We start from the raw sequence: 18,132 nt of genomic DNA, 5'->3' as shown, positions 1-18,132 counted from the left end.
GTATTTATTGCTATCATAAAAAAAATTTTTTTAGTCTTATGAAAAAAGTTCAAAGATAGTTAGAGAAAAGATACATTGAAAGAAAGAATTAGATAAATGTCTAAGGAATACTTTCAACTTTTTTCAACTGTAACGAGATATTTTTCTAAGAATATAATATCTGATTTTAATTTCGCGGTTGTTGAATACGCGTGTTAAACATTCTCAAAAATGTGTTTCGTAAAACATCATATTTTGTTTAATTTTATCTTGAAAAGTTTAATTGCGCGTGTGCGTGTATGTATATATAAGTGCATGTGTTGAAATATAGCCGACGGTTAAACACGTCAAACTTATAAAAACAGATTTAGCTTTTCATTACACTGGAACCCCGCGTTAGCGTACTCCGCGTTAGCGGAAACTATCCCCTCCATATGCACTCGGCCCACATGAGTAGCGTGTGTGGGGATAGCAATGAGCAATGCAGTCGCGTATTTCACGGAGTGGGAGTGAAACCAAGCAATAGGAGATAACCCCGCGTTAGCGGACCAAAGCCCCGAACAGTCCGCTAACGCGGGGTTCCAGTGTACATGCTTATTTCTGTAATTACGTTCATTGCATAAAGAATTTGATTAGATATGCACTTGATCAGTTATGCACTAGAAGTTGAATGTAAGAATCAATGTCCCTAAATTTATGCTGTCAATAATTTCCAACTAATACTTGTTTACCAGTTAATTTTTCATTTCTTTACTGACGGCAATATCGATGATATCGTTATCACTGTCGTACCATCACAAATCTTCGAACATTTTTTAACATGTTCAACATCATTGTCATAAAATCACTCATGACTTTCATCTTTCTTCTTCTTCTTCTATCCTCTCAATCTTTACGACTTCTTGTCGCAAATCTTCTCTTTATCGACAATTGCCATCTCGACTCATGCAATAACCATCAATTAACGTGAATCACCACGAATTGCTTCGAATTGTTTCACCTCAGTCAGCTAAGTTAGCTATCTTACCACCAATATTTCTGTATATATGGCGCCATAGGGACCTGACCGTTTCCGGGATAAGGAGTAGGTTCCATTAGCTTGGATTGGCAGGGTTTGCCGTCTCTCACCAGCACCGGCACAGCAACTCTTCTGGGTGAACAGCCGCTGCCGCCGGCCTCGACGCGCTCGCTCGCTGCCCTTTTTGTCTTGTACCTATGATTCTGAAACCAGATCTTCACCTGGGTCGGCGTGAGGCGAATGATAGAGGCCAAATGCTCTCGCTCGGGTGCGCTCAGATAACGTTGCTGACGGAAACGTCGTTCTAGTTCATAAGTCTGTGCTTTGGAGAATAATACGCGTCGCTTCCGTTTCTTGTACTCGGTCTCGTGAGGCTGCGTCGTCTCGTTACTGGTCTGCTGCTCGTCCTCAAAATCCTGTGACTCTTCATCCTTCGACGATTCGTGACTGTTCTCCTGTTGCGACGGGAATGACATATCCGAGATCGCCGGGCTCGTCGAGTCCGGTTGTTGAAGAACTGAAAAAAAGAAGCAAAGAAGGAAAAAATTATGATTGAAAAAAATTAAGATGACATTATCTCGCATTTTAAAGATTTTGTTTTTATCGCATTCTTTCGTAACTGATATCAAATCTCTTGAAGAGTATTATTTGTAGATAAGTTACATTTAATTGAAAACGCGAATTATTAACCAAAAAAGTTAGTTTTTTATCATTAATTAAATTGCTCTTGTTATACATTTTCTTGCGAATTATAGTTATGTACATAGTTGGTGTTAAGCTATCATCAAAAGAAGCAAATTAGATGGAGTGATCCAAGTATAGTGCTAAGTAATCAACCGACTCAATTACTTGATTGACGTTAACGAACTGCAGCTGCATTTCGATTTAGCCGACGCTGATTGCTCTTAGCGTTGATTACCGGCAGATGCTAGCATTGATTTTTTAATAGTTCTTCTAATCACGCATCAGGTTGACTTTCGTCTAGCTATTTACACTGAGTTAAATTTCTCGTAGAAGTGTTTAACTTTTTTTCAAGTAAACATTTTCTTCTATTCCAATATCGAAACTTTTGTTTCATGATGATTGAATAACGAGATAATTAATTCAATTAGTAATGAGAATAAAAGCGGTCGAATATACATACCGTTATTATATTACCGTTATTATATTAATTTGTAATTTAACGTGACGTAATGAAGTATTAAATTTAAACAATACATAAAATAGATGAAACGATGATGAAGCAAATGTCATTTTACTGACGCGGTAATTATGCTACGAGAAATACATATACAATAACTTCATTTAGCGAAGTGTGGGTAAATGTTACGACCCGACCGAGATACCGGCTAATTTCGTGTACAACGTCGGGATACTGGCTTTCGTCGTAGTACAATATGCTTTTGTGAGCGACCCCTGAATCCCGCTTGGGGAGGGTGTGAACCAATATAAAGCCTATTTGATACCCCTGCTGGACCCCATGGGATCAACCATATCATTTTCATGGGAGATTAGACCGTGCTCGCAGTCGCGCTGTGATTTCAATTAAACACTCGCCGCCGACTAATGTCTCCGAAGAAAGCTACGCGATGGCGACGAAGACAGGGATGATCCGACGCGTTTTCTTAATCTAAGTGGTAATATTTATTAGAGATAAATTTTTCTCTCACGACTTTACTTTTGAACAAATTTAAAATGTACACGCAATTGCTATTATTTGAATTCGTTTGTCGAATTCAATGAGAAAAGCAGATCATCTCTTGATTAATTCTAATAATTGCTTTCCGATATAAAATAAGGATAGGAAGAATTTTACATATTCTGTTTGAAATTACAATTTAACATTTAATGCGACGAAACATAGACGATGAAAGAATTTGACATAAATTGAGTTTGTATAATTTTTCAAAATTGCTTGAGGCTTACCTGACTCTAAGCTTTTTTTAAATCAACTTCGGAGGGAATTCAATGTAATACGTTGTTCACTGAACAATATATAAACGTCTGATATAAAAAAGATCCACTCAATCGTGTTCATCTCCCCTCTTTACCTGCTACAGAACCGCAATTATTCGCGCGTTATGCGTTTCTTAACGGTTCGACACGTTGCCAGGATTTTTCGCTCGTGCAAATCGTGACTGCGAAAAAAAGGAGACGAAAACGCGGGATAGGTCGTCGACGAATTTTTTGGGCGTGACGATACCGATTCATTGAGGGGGTCGGGGACACGGAGACCCCTCTCTCGCATCTGTCCCCGACTCAACATCTGTCCTCCTTCGCGACCAATCGCTGTGCGGTACCCACGAGGACCTTTTACAGAACCATTAGATCCTGCTTAACCCTCGCGGACCAATTGTAGGGTGCTAAATAAATAAGGGTTTCTTGCGCTCCCTTCCCCCGTCCGCCCGCAAAAGTGCGTGTGTGTCCTTTCTGCGCTCACCAAGGAAAATGGGGAGGCAACGAGAAAACTTGCCCTCTCAAACGATACTGACTGCAGTGATCGGAACCAAATCTTATTCCTTAAGTTATTCCTGAAGTAAGTAACTATTTTGATAATGCAGTCAGAAAAACTTATTTATCTCGCGCACTTTCTTTGAAAAAGTTTTTAATTTCTTAATGCAATTAAATACGCTATTGAAATTACACGAAGGATATTAATAATTTTGTTGCCGCGTGTACTCCTGATTTATAAATACATAAATAAGGAATAATTCTATTTATTCGCTCACCATTCACTTCCTCCAAGGGTTGAGGTAGTGTTGCCGGTAATGCTGGTCCAGTTGGCCATCCTAATAATCCAGGTGGAGGCGGTGGTAGCGTACCCCTGTTTAGATTAGCGTGCATAGGTTGCAACATGGCGGTTGTGTGCTCCAGAAATTGCTGGTAAGCCGTCGGCACATCGCTGGCCGTTGGTAAAACCGTCGTGGTACCTAGAATATAAAGTCCCAATAAATTTATTAATTTTTTTCTTCCACGCGAAAATACGTAGCAAAGAAATTTCTGAAGAATCTTGCAATTTTTTCAATTTTAAAATTCGATTAATTTAATTAAGAGAGTCAAATTCATTCACACATTTTAAGATAAGAAAATTGTATTTTGTTCGTTTATTTTGTAAATTTTATCGTTTATAAATTACAATAAATTGATGGTAGAGTTTTTCGGTTATGCTTAGTTAATATAATAATGCTACCAGATGCTTTTCTAAATTATGTTTAGTTAATAAATTTTGGGATTACCTTGCACCTCTGGCTCTTCTTGTGACGGTTTGGCATCGTTCAACTCCAAAATGTCGCTAATGGCAAAACCAGAAGTTCTAGCCGGCATTTTCATGCTTTCCAGTAGCCTATAACAAAAAATTACATAACTGCTACAGTTTTAGCCCCACAAAAATTAAAATGGCATTATAGAAGAAATTTAAAAAAGTTTAAATTATATATTATATATAATTTTTATGAAAAGTAAGTTTGTGTGTGTGTTTGAAAATAGCATTTAATATTATATGATTATATATATCTTACGTTTGGAGATGCGCCTATCAATTAATAAGATATTTGTTAATACTTGTCAGCTTTAGAGCTTGTTCACTTGATGTTATGCACTTATTACGATATCAGATCTAGATATCGCCATTAGTTTTTACTAATCTTTCGGGATGACGAGATATATCGATGAATATATTGATATACTTTGAGTGTTAAAAGCTTACGGCGATTAATTATTATCTATTAATATTCTTTTTATTTTAATAAACTTATGTCCTGTATATTTACGATAAGGTTGAATGAAAGCTAAAAATAAGTACATTATGCGGATTTTGCAAGTTGGAATTTCAGCACAAAGGTCGTTTCTTGACAGTAAGATTTAAATTTCGAGATCAGTCTTGGAAGCTGTGTGACGACCGTCAAAAAGCTACCGGCCTTTTCAAGACCCGATTAGAAATGTCTTTAAGGGTACAATACCTATGCGCATTTGATCAACCTGTCTTCAGACCTGTGTATAGAAGCGAATTTTTGGGTTCGCTTGCTAATCCATACGAGCTATTATCACGTCACGTTCGACTATACGTTCCGAATATTCTCGGCACGAAGCGCGAATGTTTCCATATAAGCTTTTTTCAAATTTTGATATTCTTTACAAACTTTGTTAGAAAAATTCGATGGGTATTTGCGATAGATTGCCTCCAAATTTAAATTGAAAATGTGATTTTGGTGACGGTTGGTTGCATTAACACAGTTCTTATTTAATATGAATGTTTTTAGATACTTCTATAAATATTATTTATTTATTTATTTTACCAGATTACGTAATTGTAACTTAATTAAGTAAAAATCAAGTTAAAACATCGCAGAAGTAAAATTGTTATTAATAAAAAGCCGATAAGATAATTATTTAGAAGTTCCAGCATTGAAATCGCGGGCGATTTCAACCTCCTGTATTATAATTATGGTGCTTTATTTAACATTTTACATCAATTTAATTTTGTCAGAAAATTATTAAATGGTACGAACTTAGTTTTCATCACTCTTTAATGATTGATGAGATTTTCCATTATCTCCATTAGTTTTAATACATATTTAAAAAATTAGAAAAAATTTATTTTTCGAGATTAAAGGTTTAAATCAAGTAATATAATACTCTTATATATACTTGTATATATATTCACATTATCTGCTAATATTAAATAATGAATTTAATATATGTCTTGTCATATGTAAACATTAGAGTATTTAGTGGTAATTTTTCTGTGTCGCGTGTAAGGTTTAATCGATAAGTGATGCGTGTTCTAGTAAGCATCAAGGATATCGATAGCTAACTGGATATTCGGCGATATCGCACGATAGTACGCAATATATCTTAAGTCCCCTAAAAATGAAGCCACGTGTAAGAACTCGAGGGCCGCAAAAATCTGTGGAAAGATTTTACTATCGACAAGCCCGAATTTTTTATTTATTTATTATTTTAACTATTTATCATACAAATTAAAATTTAATAACTATAACGTATTTTTATAATCAATTATATAGGTAAATTGTTATTAGTAATTATTATTTATAATTAATTATTGATTTATGGACTAATTTTCTTATCTTTTTAAGATATAAGATTGGGAAAAAAGATCAGAAAGAGAAAAGGAACTACATACATCAATCTTATATTAATTTTATTTACCTAGTGTTTAATGCGAGCTGACTGTACCAGACATGATTCAAAAGACTAGCCGGATATGGTAGCAACGGCCAAGGTAGAAGCTTGTTCTTATCTGCCATTTTGAGGATATTTCGAAAATTTCGAAGATTTTCTTTTATTGATGTCGATACATGTTACACTCTTTAACGATGGCACTTCTTCACATTAAAAAAATCTCTATTTCCTTAATACGTATTTAGTTTCTATTTATAACTCTTGTTTTCTTTGTGCTCTTGATTTGAAATTAAGTTTTTTTTCCTTAGTATTTTAGATAATCTTTCTGTCGTTTTTTTTTCTTTACTTCATTTTTCTTCTGCTTTCACTCGTTTTACATAATACGAATAGAAACCGACAAAATTTATATCTTAAGTCTCCATTCGTGTATAGATTCTTAATCTATTTATTCATATATCAAGCAAATTAATAGTGCTTGTGTATTACATCTTTTTTATAGAATGTTTCTTCATTTCTATCGCCTTGTATAATTTCTTTTCAGAAATCTTTCTTCTCTCTTTAATTTTTTCGCAATTGCCACTGCCCATAATATTTTTGATATTCTTTTCTTTTCACTTTTTTTTACTTTTGTTACACAACACTGTCATATGTTTTTAGTTTATATAAATAACTTTGACTTTTCACACAATAATAGTTTGGATATGCGCGACAAAAGTCTAGCATATGAATAATTAGTCCGATTAATCCAATTTTCGTGCCGTTTCCTTGAGACACTCGCAATTATCGGTCACTATCACAAATAACTATCAACGGGTTGCACGAAAGGCGACTCTATCCGAATTTGAATAGCACGAAAAGCAGCAGGCTACCGATTCCTTTTCGGAGCTGCTGAAGGACTCTCCTTGTAGTTTTTGAGTGTCCTCGACGAGCACTTGACGGCTAGTGTTCCCTACCTCGAGCAGTTTCGCTTGTCAAGCACCCTCAAAGCGCAGGGCGGGTTCTACGTGGAGGCGGGGATTTCTCGTTCATCCCCCCAGCTCGTTCTCCTCGTTGCGTATCCCTCCCTGCCATCGACACCCGGTGGTAACTTAGGGAAGGTTTCTCGCGGGAGAAGCGCGAAATAGGAGAATGTTGGTTGCTTTTTTATTGTTATTATCGTCTTTAAAAGTTTTATTTAAAAAATCAACAAAATGTCAATGATAACGTAGTTCAGTTCTTTCGAAATGAAAATTTAATTGTTTTATTTTATTTACTGCAAGTCATTTTTATTAAAGCTAAACTGATAGCTTTTAAATTTGTAAAATAATCTGTTTTCAACAATTATAAAGAAGCAAAAAATATTTGCAAATTTTTCACAAAATAAACTGGTTTTCACATATTGCAAATATTTACAGAAGATATCAATAACTAAGTTCTTTGCATAGTAAAACAATTTAATTTGAATAATAAAACGATCTTAATATAATCTTTCTTTTTAAAATGTGGCCTGAGATGTAACTTTAGAAAAACATTCGCTAATCAATGTAATTTCTTAAAATATTTATTGTTACATTTTTTACGATTATCGCGTTTTGTTAAATTTTACAAATGTAAAAACGAGTTTCACATTTCGTCTAGTATTTGCAATATAGTAAAATCTCGCCACTTCGAGCGATTTTACGAAAGATATCCCTTGCTCGGGAGACTCCGTGCGACTGGTAATGTTACCGGGGCAAGTCGTCGAGGGGTGGTGCCGTCGGCCGACCAATGGGATAGTTGCGTGTCGGGAAACCCTCGCCCGACAGCCCGGGGGTTGATTTCAATCTAGCTCGGCGAGCGAGCCAATCGCTGGGCTTCATCGATCAGGGGGGTTTTTACACCGAGAGCATACTTTACGTTGAGTGTTAATGTGAAAGAGCATTAGCGGTGCTTTTACTGTGTCATTTCGATTTTTCACTCGCACCCCCTCTCTCTGCCCCCGCCTTATTTTCTTCCCTTTCCTCTTCGTCTCTCGTAGCACTCAGATCGCTGTCTATTGATACGCAAAACTGGGTTAGAAGCGCGATCGTGACTTACGGGCGAGTGTTACACAAATGTGCGAATGAGATGCATATGATCAATCAGTTTGACTGTCCTCTTTTAGGAGCTTGTTTGCTCGAGTAAAAAGCCATAGGGCGAATTCAGGTATAACTGACGGGACGCTAAGGAAGGTATATGCTTAATTTTACAAAAATTAAAATATCCCTGCAAATAAAATATTATACATTTATTTGCATCATGTACGTTATTATATATACATTATTCATTTAATAACACTATAATATAGTAAATAAAATCTTATAAAAGTGACGAATTTTTAAAAATTATTTTTTCTAGTAATATTTTTTAAATCTTGTTAAGTGAAACGTTATTCTAGAAGAGGGAAAATTAAGTTTGTACAATTTTTCGAGTAATTTTACAAGAATTACGGAGAATAAATAATTGTTTTTCTATATATATATTGCATACGTACTTACTAGTTAATAATACGATTGCATTTAACGTAATTTGTTTTTTTATTGCTCGTAATTCTTTTAGGCATTGTTTACTAAAATAAAAGATGCAAATTTAAATTGAAGATGCCTGTCTAGTCTGTAATCGAAGTAGCAAACTAACAGATAAGAAGTCAGGTTTGCTGCGACAGTTAAATAAATCCAAATTGTTAGCATGATTCAGACGAAAAGTGTGACGGCTAATTTTATAGTGAGACATTTATTACGTGCGCATTCCGTGACGATCAGTCTTTTTTTTCTTCCATAATCACGATGTTCGCGGGCGCGAGAAAAAGACATGTCGGCGCATAACGATAAGGCTGACCTGATTTATTTTTTATATCCACCCACTTATTATTTGCGAATACGCATTTATTATGTCGTAACGGTAGATAAAGCTTGTTGCGATTATCATTCGGTACAATACGTATCATCATCCTTTGGAATTACGCGCATAAAAATAATTACATAGGCCCTGGCGCGATTTGATCGAATCGAATTCATTTCGTGATCTTTTTTCACGACGTTTCGATCACAGATAAAATGTTATCACGGTAATTCCGAAGGCATATTACACATCAGGATTATACAGCATTATTGATTACCGAAGATATCAAGATTTTGTCGTGCGTCACAAAATATGTATTTTGCAATATTTCTCGTGCGATACAAAGCGTATATTTTATATTTTTGTAACGAAAATATAAAGGATAATTAAAGTAAGATTTTTATAGTGGAAATATATTTTTTTAAAAGTGCGACTTTCACAATTTACATTTTTTGGAGTCTTCTTAATTTATCTTGAATTTTTTTTGTATCGTAAAATTTTAAGAAATATTTGGATGCTACGTTTTTAGATCACACTTTTGCTCTCCCGGTAAAGCCGATGGTCTGAAATTGATGATTCGTTGGCCTCGTTGGTGTCCACTGAATGGAGTCGCAGGTTGTATCCAATCGCAAGAGGAGAGATGCGCACCTGAATGCGGGCACTCACAATAAATGCACGCGCGTACCGACGGTAGCACGGCGGAAAATGGGGTTTCGAAAAGCGCGATTTAGAAACGAGGAACAGGTAAAGGGACAGGAGCGACGATGGGGCGAGTTTCCGGTTTATTCAGACCGGTCTTTATACAATCGTGCGGCTCCACCACACAGAAAGTCAAAAAGTGCGGAAGAGGGTGGACCCGACTTTCCTGGTTTTCTCATGGCCGCGCCTTGACTAAATTTATATCTGGAAATAAAATCTAACGGCTACCGGAAAGCAGGGAAACACTTGTATTCTCTAGTGGTCAAGGTACTGACATTCAGTTATTCTTTATTTAGTTATTCTTCTGAGTTCCGATTATATACCGTGAATGCATGATTTGTAACAATGACAATATGGATAATAAGGATTCGTAATAAAATGAAAATATGGTACTAATGACAATAGTTACTTTAAAATATTTTTTGTAAATCTTTTGTAAATAAAAATTCGGATACTTGGTGATCGAATAATTTTAAATAGAAAATATAATGTTTCACGAACGATCGATTTTTTGTAACAAAGATTTAAAACGTAGAATAATCAAATAATTATTACTTTTAATAATTAGCATTGCTGTAATATTTAATAAACAATGAATTGAAGAGTGCGTTCTCTAAAATTGATTATAATATGCAATTGTTATAACATTGATGAATAATTATTGAAACTATTGAATTCTATAATATTTCAGAAAAATTGTTGCGTGTACTATAAGATTCTTAGTTTGTAAAAGCTCAAAATGGCAGTTTAAGGGATCAAACGATACGTGCATTGATACGTTGTGCATTACATCGTCTAACTCGGTTAGAATCGTGTTCAACACGAGAAAGAGACCCGCGAGACCTTCGTCGTTTTTCTCGGTTCTCTTCTTTCCCCTTGATCCGCTCTTCGTCCCGGAAGTTCCGAGCGTTGGCGGGAAAAAATGGAGAAGTCTCGAGCTCTCCGGGCAATCGAGCAACATTTGCCGAGCTCCCACGACTGTTTGGCGATAGCTGTGCCAACTTGTTTCGAGCACGCAACCCAATTTGTCTGCGTCTCATTGTTTTACTGCTCTCTCCCGTCCCCCATCGCTTCACCGTTGCAGTCATCCCCGCGAATTATTGCAACCCTCCAATGATCGAGTGGAATCTTTCCCGAGCTTTCTAGTTTAATAACATTTTTGAATGCAAACTAGCGATGTGGCGAAGATTTAACTTTATATTTGAAAATACTGTTTGGTACTGGCTCTTTTATTTGCAATTGAATTTTGCAGCTTTAATGAAAGAAGATATAAATAATATTTTAGTCAAAACAGAGTCAGTGAAATTTTTAGTCGTCATTTTAGTCATAAATAACAATGCAAATGTTATTTACGTTACAAAAATCAACTTAAGCAATAAGCGTTATATTATGATTAAAATTTAAAACATAATATCTTTTTGTATAAATTTTAGGTAAAATCTCAGTGCTTATTATTTTGCTAAAAAAGAACACACAATCTAGATTGCCTTTCACAGTTGATTAATTTTACGCTGACTAAATTTATTTTTACATTTTCTTTAGCAGTGACGAAACGAACTAGAAAAAAGTTTCATCTTTGGTCTTGATAAAATGTAACAGTTAACATTTTGCTATGTGTGACGCACAGAATTTTACTGCTACTAATAACGGTTCAAATTAACCAGGTGGTCAAACGAATTGAAGACCCTCTTTTATTATTCGTCCGCTTGCTCTTTCCCGCAATTATTAGTAATTAATTTTTAAATATTTTTACTAATATTTTTTTCTTAATTATGCATTGTCCAATTTATTTGTGAAAATAATGTTTATTAAATGTTTACTAAATATTTATTTTATGTTCATTATTTAAAATAATGTTTTAAAGGATATATTTGTTATCTATTTATTACCTATCCGAAATTGTCATTTCAATTTATATTCTTTTAAAAATCACGAAAATACTTCCAACGAAAATGTCATGAAGATCTGAAAAGTAAGTCCGGTCCGATGATCAATGAAAACTAACTCTACCAAGCAGGAGATATTTTCTTTAAACAGCGGATTAATGATCATCCTTTGCATAAATTGTTTGCTTTTTATATTTTTAAACCTTACAACAATTGGTTTTTTTTTAATTTAACGTTTACGTTAATAAAGAATAGATTTTCAAATTTATTTTATACATTTTCTTAAAGCCATAAATTTATTGTAATGATGTATATACTTTACTTTACTAATAATAATTTTGTGAATTTTATTTTTATATTTTAAAAGAATTTTTTGAACGATTGTATGTGTATTATTTTAAAATAATATTTTAAACAGAAAACTTTTTATTTGTGTATAATAATAATATCTGATCGAATAATTAATAATTCAGTTTACTTTTACATATAATATTTTAGTGTTAATTACTAATAGATGTTGCATATAAAATAAAAAAATAAATATCGCTCTTTTGCAAGCAGATATTCTTTTCACCTCGAATTGCCAGAATCGAAGGGATACTTCGGTAGGCTCAAAGCTAAATTTCGTGAAAATACTTGCTGACCGAGTGGCCACTTGACACTTCGAATCCTCTCGTTTTTGGAATTCGGGTGCCCCGGAAATGGGAAAACGTGTCGCGATGAATGACCATTTTCCATTTTACCGGATATCTCGCCATTAACATCACAATATCGGTACCTGCCGAGTCAGAAAAGAAAACACCTGAGATCATGCCGACGCGCGCGGTCCTTCTATTTTATTGCCTACGTGTAGAGATGAAATGTTCTGTAAATTTATACGTATAACCCTGACTATTCTACCTAGAACCATGAATTTTTTTCTTTGAAGTATGATATTGCATTTACAACGGAGATTATTTTTTTTAGTATACGTATGGTCACAAAGTTTGAAACTAATATTAGTGGTCGACCATTTAACGACAAGCTATCGAAACTCTCCTCTCTCTCTCCCTCTTTCTCTCTCTCTTTCTCTTTTTTTCTCTTTCTATCTATTTGTAAGATATTAACTCGAGTGGCTGTTAAAGAGACTGTAAAATTTGTGAAATGAAAAAATCTCGAAAAATAACCGAATATAAAGATTTTTTCTTCTTTGGAGTCTTTTGAATATTAAAATAGATGACTAGTATGCTTTAGCTTATTGTTAAAAAATTAAGGATACTATTGTACACTTTATGCTCAAAAGCATCTTTATGATCGATGGTTTTTAAAAGAATTTTATTGTATTTGAAATCTACTGTAAAATTACTATCAAATGTGACCAATGTATACTATAAATAATGATCTTCAAAGATAAGAAATAAATTATTTTTTTAATATGTATTACTCTTGCTTGATATTATCTTATATTTAATTGTCTTATGACTCTTGAAATTTTTAATGAACAATGGATAAAAGAGTGGAACGTATTTTATTTTAATTATCAATTTCTCAATCAAGTTATGAATGTTTTCTTTTTCAAGAATATACATATAATATATGTAATAAATATAATTATAAAAAATATCTTAAAATAATTGAAATCTATTAATATTTATTATAGTAAACAAGAAATAGTGCTCTTTTTTATATTGTTACTCTAAATATCTCTCTCGTTGAGACTGATTGAAAGAAAAGCCGACGGAATTTGGCGGAAACCGATCGAAGAATATCTTACGTTCATTCATGAAGTCAGCACAAAGGGGGTTCCTGCAAGCGCAATGAATGAAACGTAGTAGCTTAGAGTCGGCCGGACGTCGGGTAGGTCTCAAGGGACACTTCTTTAGTATTCCTGTTCAAGAGGCCTGTTGAGAGGAAGGTTCCTCTTCTATAAGATAAACCCCACGAGTCCTGTTGTTAGACACGATCTAGACTTGGCACGGCTCGTTAAAAGCCACCACCAACCACCGACGTCGTTTAAGAACCGCTTAAGATGTTATTTTAGCATAGCAGAATGATGATTTTTTCCCTTTTGTAGTCTCTACAGGTAAAGAAAGAGCTTTGTGCGAGGTAAACTGTTACATTATACGTTTAAAAGCTCTACTTTTATTTTAAACGTATTTATAAAGCGTGTTGCGTGATAAGTTGCATTAATTATCGAAAAAATCAAAGATTTATATAAAAATTATATATTACACTCTGTAAATCTGAACCAAGAAAAATTAGCAATGCTATACTTATAATTGTGATCATCAGTGACCGTTCATTGTCTTTCAATGATTTTGATTAAGAGGGAACTGACTAATCAATGTATTACTGAAGAACAGTGCATTGATTGGTTATAAATATAATACTGAAATCAGACTATTCACTGTTATTCCGTGAATAATACACTGATTCCGATTTAAAGAGCATGATGAAAAATAATCATTCTCTGTTTATTTTTAAGCGATACTCATATTCAGAACGAAAGTAAAGATAAATAAAAAAAAAGATGATTCAGATAAGAAACATTGATATGTACACAAATAAGAATTAGATAACGATATGTTAAATTAAGTAATTGCCCATTCGGCTATGCTCTGATTCGACGATCTCGTGATCTCGCAGGTGCAATGAACGAACGGGGAAGTAGCAGAATCGTATATCGTAGTGGAATACGATTAATCCGAAATTTATGATGGAAACCAACAGGTGTCGGCATACCGCACGGCCCTTTCACTCCTCGTGTGTCCCGGTGTGTAACAAGGCGTACCACTCTACGCCGAAGGATTCGCCTAACCGATATGCGTGACTGCTCTTAAACGTTCGCTTCCGGTTTCTGCTATTATCGGCTTAATCAGATATGTTAATTGCCCGCGCGAACTTGGGGCTCGAGTAATCCTTTTAATATTTCGAGATTAATAACAAAGACGTTTTTGTTTTCATGAAATAATATATTAAATATATACTGAAGTATAACAGAGCATGTTTATCCTTTCGATTTGTTAAATATTTGATAATTTTATATTAAAACAAATATGATGATTCTTTTACAGATAATATTAAACAGTTGACAAAACTTTTCTGTCCTATTTTTAATTTAAAAAATAATATTCGGTGACGATTTTAATTGATCTCCCATACAGCTATATAGGAATTACTGTTAAAATTTCAAGTTTTATTTGATAAAGCTTAAAAGATAAAATTGACCAATCTACTATTTTTTACTACTTTTTTTATAGAAAAAATTGTCTGTATAAAGTTTTAGTATTGAATTTTTTACCTGTAATCTTCGTCATTGCTGACGTAATCGGGCGGTATTAAATGCCAAGAAGCGTCGTAACAATCATCATATCCGGTTGCCATTTTTCTTGCTTTTTTTCCCCGTCTCGATTAACGAACGTGCTGATTTTTGTAGCCGATACAAAAGTTGAAAAAGCTCCCGCGGCTTTTTCAGCCGAAACGTACCGCCGTTAGTTGATTCACTGAGGATCACTCAACCAAAGAAATTCCTTCACGTGTACTGCTTTAATACGTAAATCTTTTTCCGGGCGCAATAGATCCGCGTCTCGTGATCGTTTTCGCCGAAAATCTCACGCGTGTCTCGCGTTGAAAGATCATAGCATATTCTTCTGCAATAACTCCGTGACACGAGTTCGGTTTACCGGTGAATTTAATCAAAATGCAAGAAGGAAAATCTTAATATCGAAGTCGAAATTTTTTGTGATATGATCAACTTACATATCTTCAAGGATTTCTCGAAAAATTAATTTTATAACATGACACTCAAATGCCACAAATAAATAACACGATCACTAATCGTTGAAATATGTGAAGATTTTCTCAAAAATAGATTGTCACTTTTTTCTAATGTCCTTCTCTTAACTATTCCTTCTCGTGACTATTCGATAACGAATACAAATCGGTAACTACAAATATTTGTTGAAGATTTGACACTCGAAAAAGGAATTTAATTGGAATTATCGTTGAAAACCGTCCGAGATTGTAACTCTTGTTCAACTCGTGATAGTGGTTTTCCTGAGAACTGTATGGCAATATATCGATCACCTATATATTGTATCAAAAATATGGCTACCTGATAGCAGCTCCGGCAACCTTATCAGCGTGATAACACCCTACAGATTAGTTTGACTACCGCAAATCATATAACGTGGGCCGAAATATTATCGAGTCTTCTCGATCTCTGATGAAGCAAAAAAACATGCATTTGCATAATCATTTCTTTCTGTGTCCTTATACATTTAAATGCATTTTCAAAAAATTAATTTTTTTCTCAAATACAATTAATTCAGTTATTATTGTGGATTACAGACTGAACACTATATAGCTTTACTACTTAATTAAATTATACGTAGCAGTGTTTAATTTTTGTATATGTGTAATATTGATAAAAATGCAATTTCTTCACGTACATATAAAAATGAAAAATATATATTAAATTGAAAGTTAATTCGGCATTTTTATACATTCAGTGTGCATATGATTTTATTTTTAAATTAAATAGATATTTTCTTTTTGGTTTTCAAAACATTATGTATCATAGTGAAATTGGCAATATAATTTTACATAATTAGAGATATTGCATTTTTTCATATTTTATTAAACAATAATATTGTGAAAACTACGGAAATAATTTGTTCTACTTTGGATAAAACCTGACTCTTAAAATATGCAAAGTGATATTAGAAGTTTTGAAGTGAAAATTTTATTTTGCAGCACAATATTTGCTTGCAAAAATTTCCGCAAAATAGCTGAAAAACATAATCTACGTTTTGAAATAAAAAATTCTTTTTTATTTCTTTTATCCCTTTCGATTTTTTTTACGCCTAGTCCCGATAGATTATTACTTGTTTCGGCCGCTCTAACATTATCTGATAGGTATACATTTTAAGTAGATGAAGTCTGAAAAAATCTTGAAAACTTTATCGACTCAAAATCTTCAAGTTTTTTTGCGTGAACATTTGTCAGTCATTGTTAGTTGGAACAAAATCATAGAAAATAATATAAATTATTTCAAGCATTAATGTATAAAATATAAGCATATAATATTTATAATGTTTAAAATAGAGGTTTATAAATCTTTATTTTATGTGAATAAATTTTGAATTTTATGAAAAAAGATACTGTATTAATTTTAGCCCATAATAGATAGTATATTGCATATGTTCAAAATGCGTTTAAAATTTATTACGCACGTGTCACGTAAAGATTAAAAAAGGTATATATTTATCTATCATCTGCGTTTTTTGTCATTAACTGCAAAAGAGAAAAAAGAAAATTATAGATTGCCATATCTGTCAGATATAAAATGATTTTAAGATATTAATGACTGATAGTGCATTGCCAGGTTGGGATTTTCTACTAGGCCGCTGACATAGCGTAATTTCAGCAAACACAAGCACGTTTTTATTATCATTATCGATATTATTTTGTAATCATGTTGTTTTAATTATTGGTTATACTTATCATTAAGTTTCATTCACGTTAATCGATTCAATATCAATTCAATGCACACGGATAATTGTTGTAAATTATCATGTGGTGTGCAGACACACATACCGATGTAAAATTGTAAAAATAAAAATAAAAATTTTAAATAACAATAACGTGAATGTATCGAATTTTAAATGAGAAATTCTGGAGAGGTAGTAATCGGCCAATTGTTGCTGTTACTCAACAGTCGGTGGCTACCATACAATTTGTTAATGACAAGAGACCCTCGAGGTGAAGTATCCGCGGCTTAACCGGACAAGTGCTACCGAACGGAGCCCGCTATGAGTGCACTTGATAAAGTAACATCGTTTCCCTCACTATCTGTATTTATTTATGCAGCGGTGGTTCGCACAGATAAGCTGATTCTCGCGTCACGTAATATTAATTGCTGTAATTATTGCGGGTGATATCATTTCATATTTTAAGAAAAATTGCATTAAGTCTTATCCTAAAAATTAACGATGATAAAAATCATTATTTTGAGAATTATTCAATAATGCGGTCCACGATGATGCAATTTAAGCATGAAATTTCGAATACCATCGTAGTGTAATTTAATTTTTCGTTAAATTTCCAGGACGCCGTGACACCGTTTATCTATCCATCCAGCACATCTATGACATATGTGTCTAATCTAAGCTTATCTCGGTTAAAATGATAAGAGCGAGTTGGTGCGCGTCGCAAAGTGGACGCGCTCGCAGTATCTCTAATAATTATATGGAAAGGTGGGGTAAAGAAATTGCGAGCGTCGTAGCGTGTAAAAGATTGATATAATTTTGACGCAAAAATTTGTGCCTTGGAAGATAAGGGGTCGTAACGAGCTATCAATCATTTTGCTTGGTATTGATTTAGATTATTTTATCATTGATTGTGTATTATCGATGCATACTGTGACTGATATAATAATGCAATAATCGTTCATTAATCAATAAGTGCGTTTATAATTTATTATTGTAAAATCAGCAATGGTTACATTTATAGTAATAACAATATAAAACTCTTTTTTGTTAAATATTATCGTACATTTACGAGAAAAGAAGACAATAATTATCATTCATT

At 33.6% G+C, this 18,132-nt stretch overlaps 1 protein-coding gene across 4 annotated transcripts; it reads right to left on the bottom strand.

The window, feature by feature from the left end:
* Positions 1 to 859: 859 nt before the first annotated feature.
* Positions 860 to 17,128, bottom strand: LOC105837356 (homeobox protein Nkx-2.2a). 4 transcript variants are annotated; one of them, XM_012682068.2, is made up of 6 exons: positions 14,843 to 14,929; positions 13,316 to 13,465; positions 12,137 to 12,340; positions 4,234 to 4,340; positions 3,727 to 3,927; positions 860 to 1,514 (listed from the first exon to the last, which is right to left on the bottom strand). In XM_012682068.2, exons 3-6 carry the CDS (start codon positions 12,298 to 12,300, stop codon positions 1,003 to 1,005), a joined length of 984 nt encoding a protein of 327 aa, XP_012537522.1. In that variant the 5' UTR covers positions 12,301 to 12,340; positions 13,316 to 13,465; positions 14,843 to 14,929; the 3' UTR covers positions 860 to 1,002. The 4 variants fall into 4 exon arrangements, with proteins under 4 accessions (XP_012537522.1, XP_012537525.1, XP_012537523.1 ...); XM_012682071.2 differs by lacking the exon at positions 12,137 to 12,340; XM_012682069.3 differs by lacking the exons at positions 12,137 to 12,340; positions 13,316 to 13,465; positions 14,843 to 14,929 and adding exons at positions 6,167 to 7,203; positions 7,690 to 8,395.
* Between the last annotated feature and the right edge of the window lie 1,004 nt (positions 17,129 to 18,132).

This window comes from Monomorium pharaonis, chromosome 6, assembly GCF_013373865.1.
Source record: "Monomorium pharaonis isolate MP-MQ-018 chromosome 6, ASM1337386v2, whole genome shotgun sequence".
Classification (NCBI taxonomy): domain Eukaryota; kingdom Metazoa; phylum Arthropoda; class Insecta; order Hymenoptera; family Formicidae; genus Monomorium; species Monomorium pharaonis.
The sequence above is the reverse complement of the archived record's forward strand: the minus strand, read 5'-3'. Positions and strand labels throughout refer to the sequence as shown.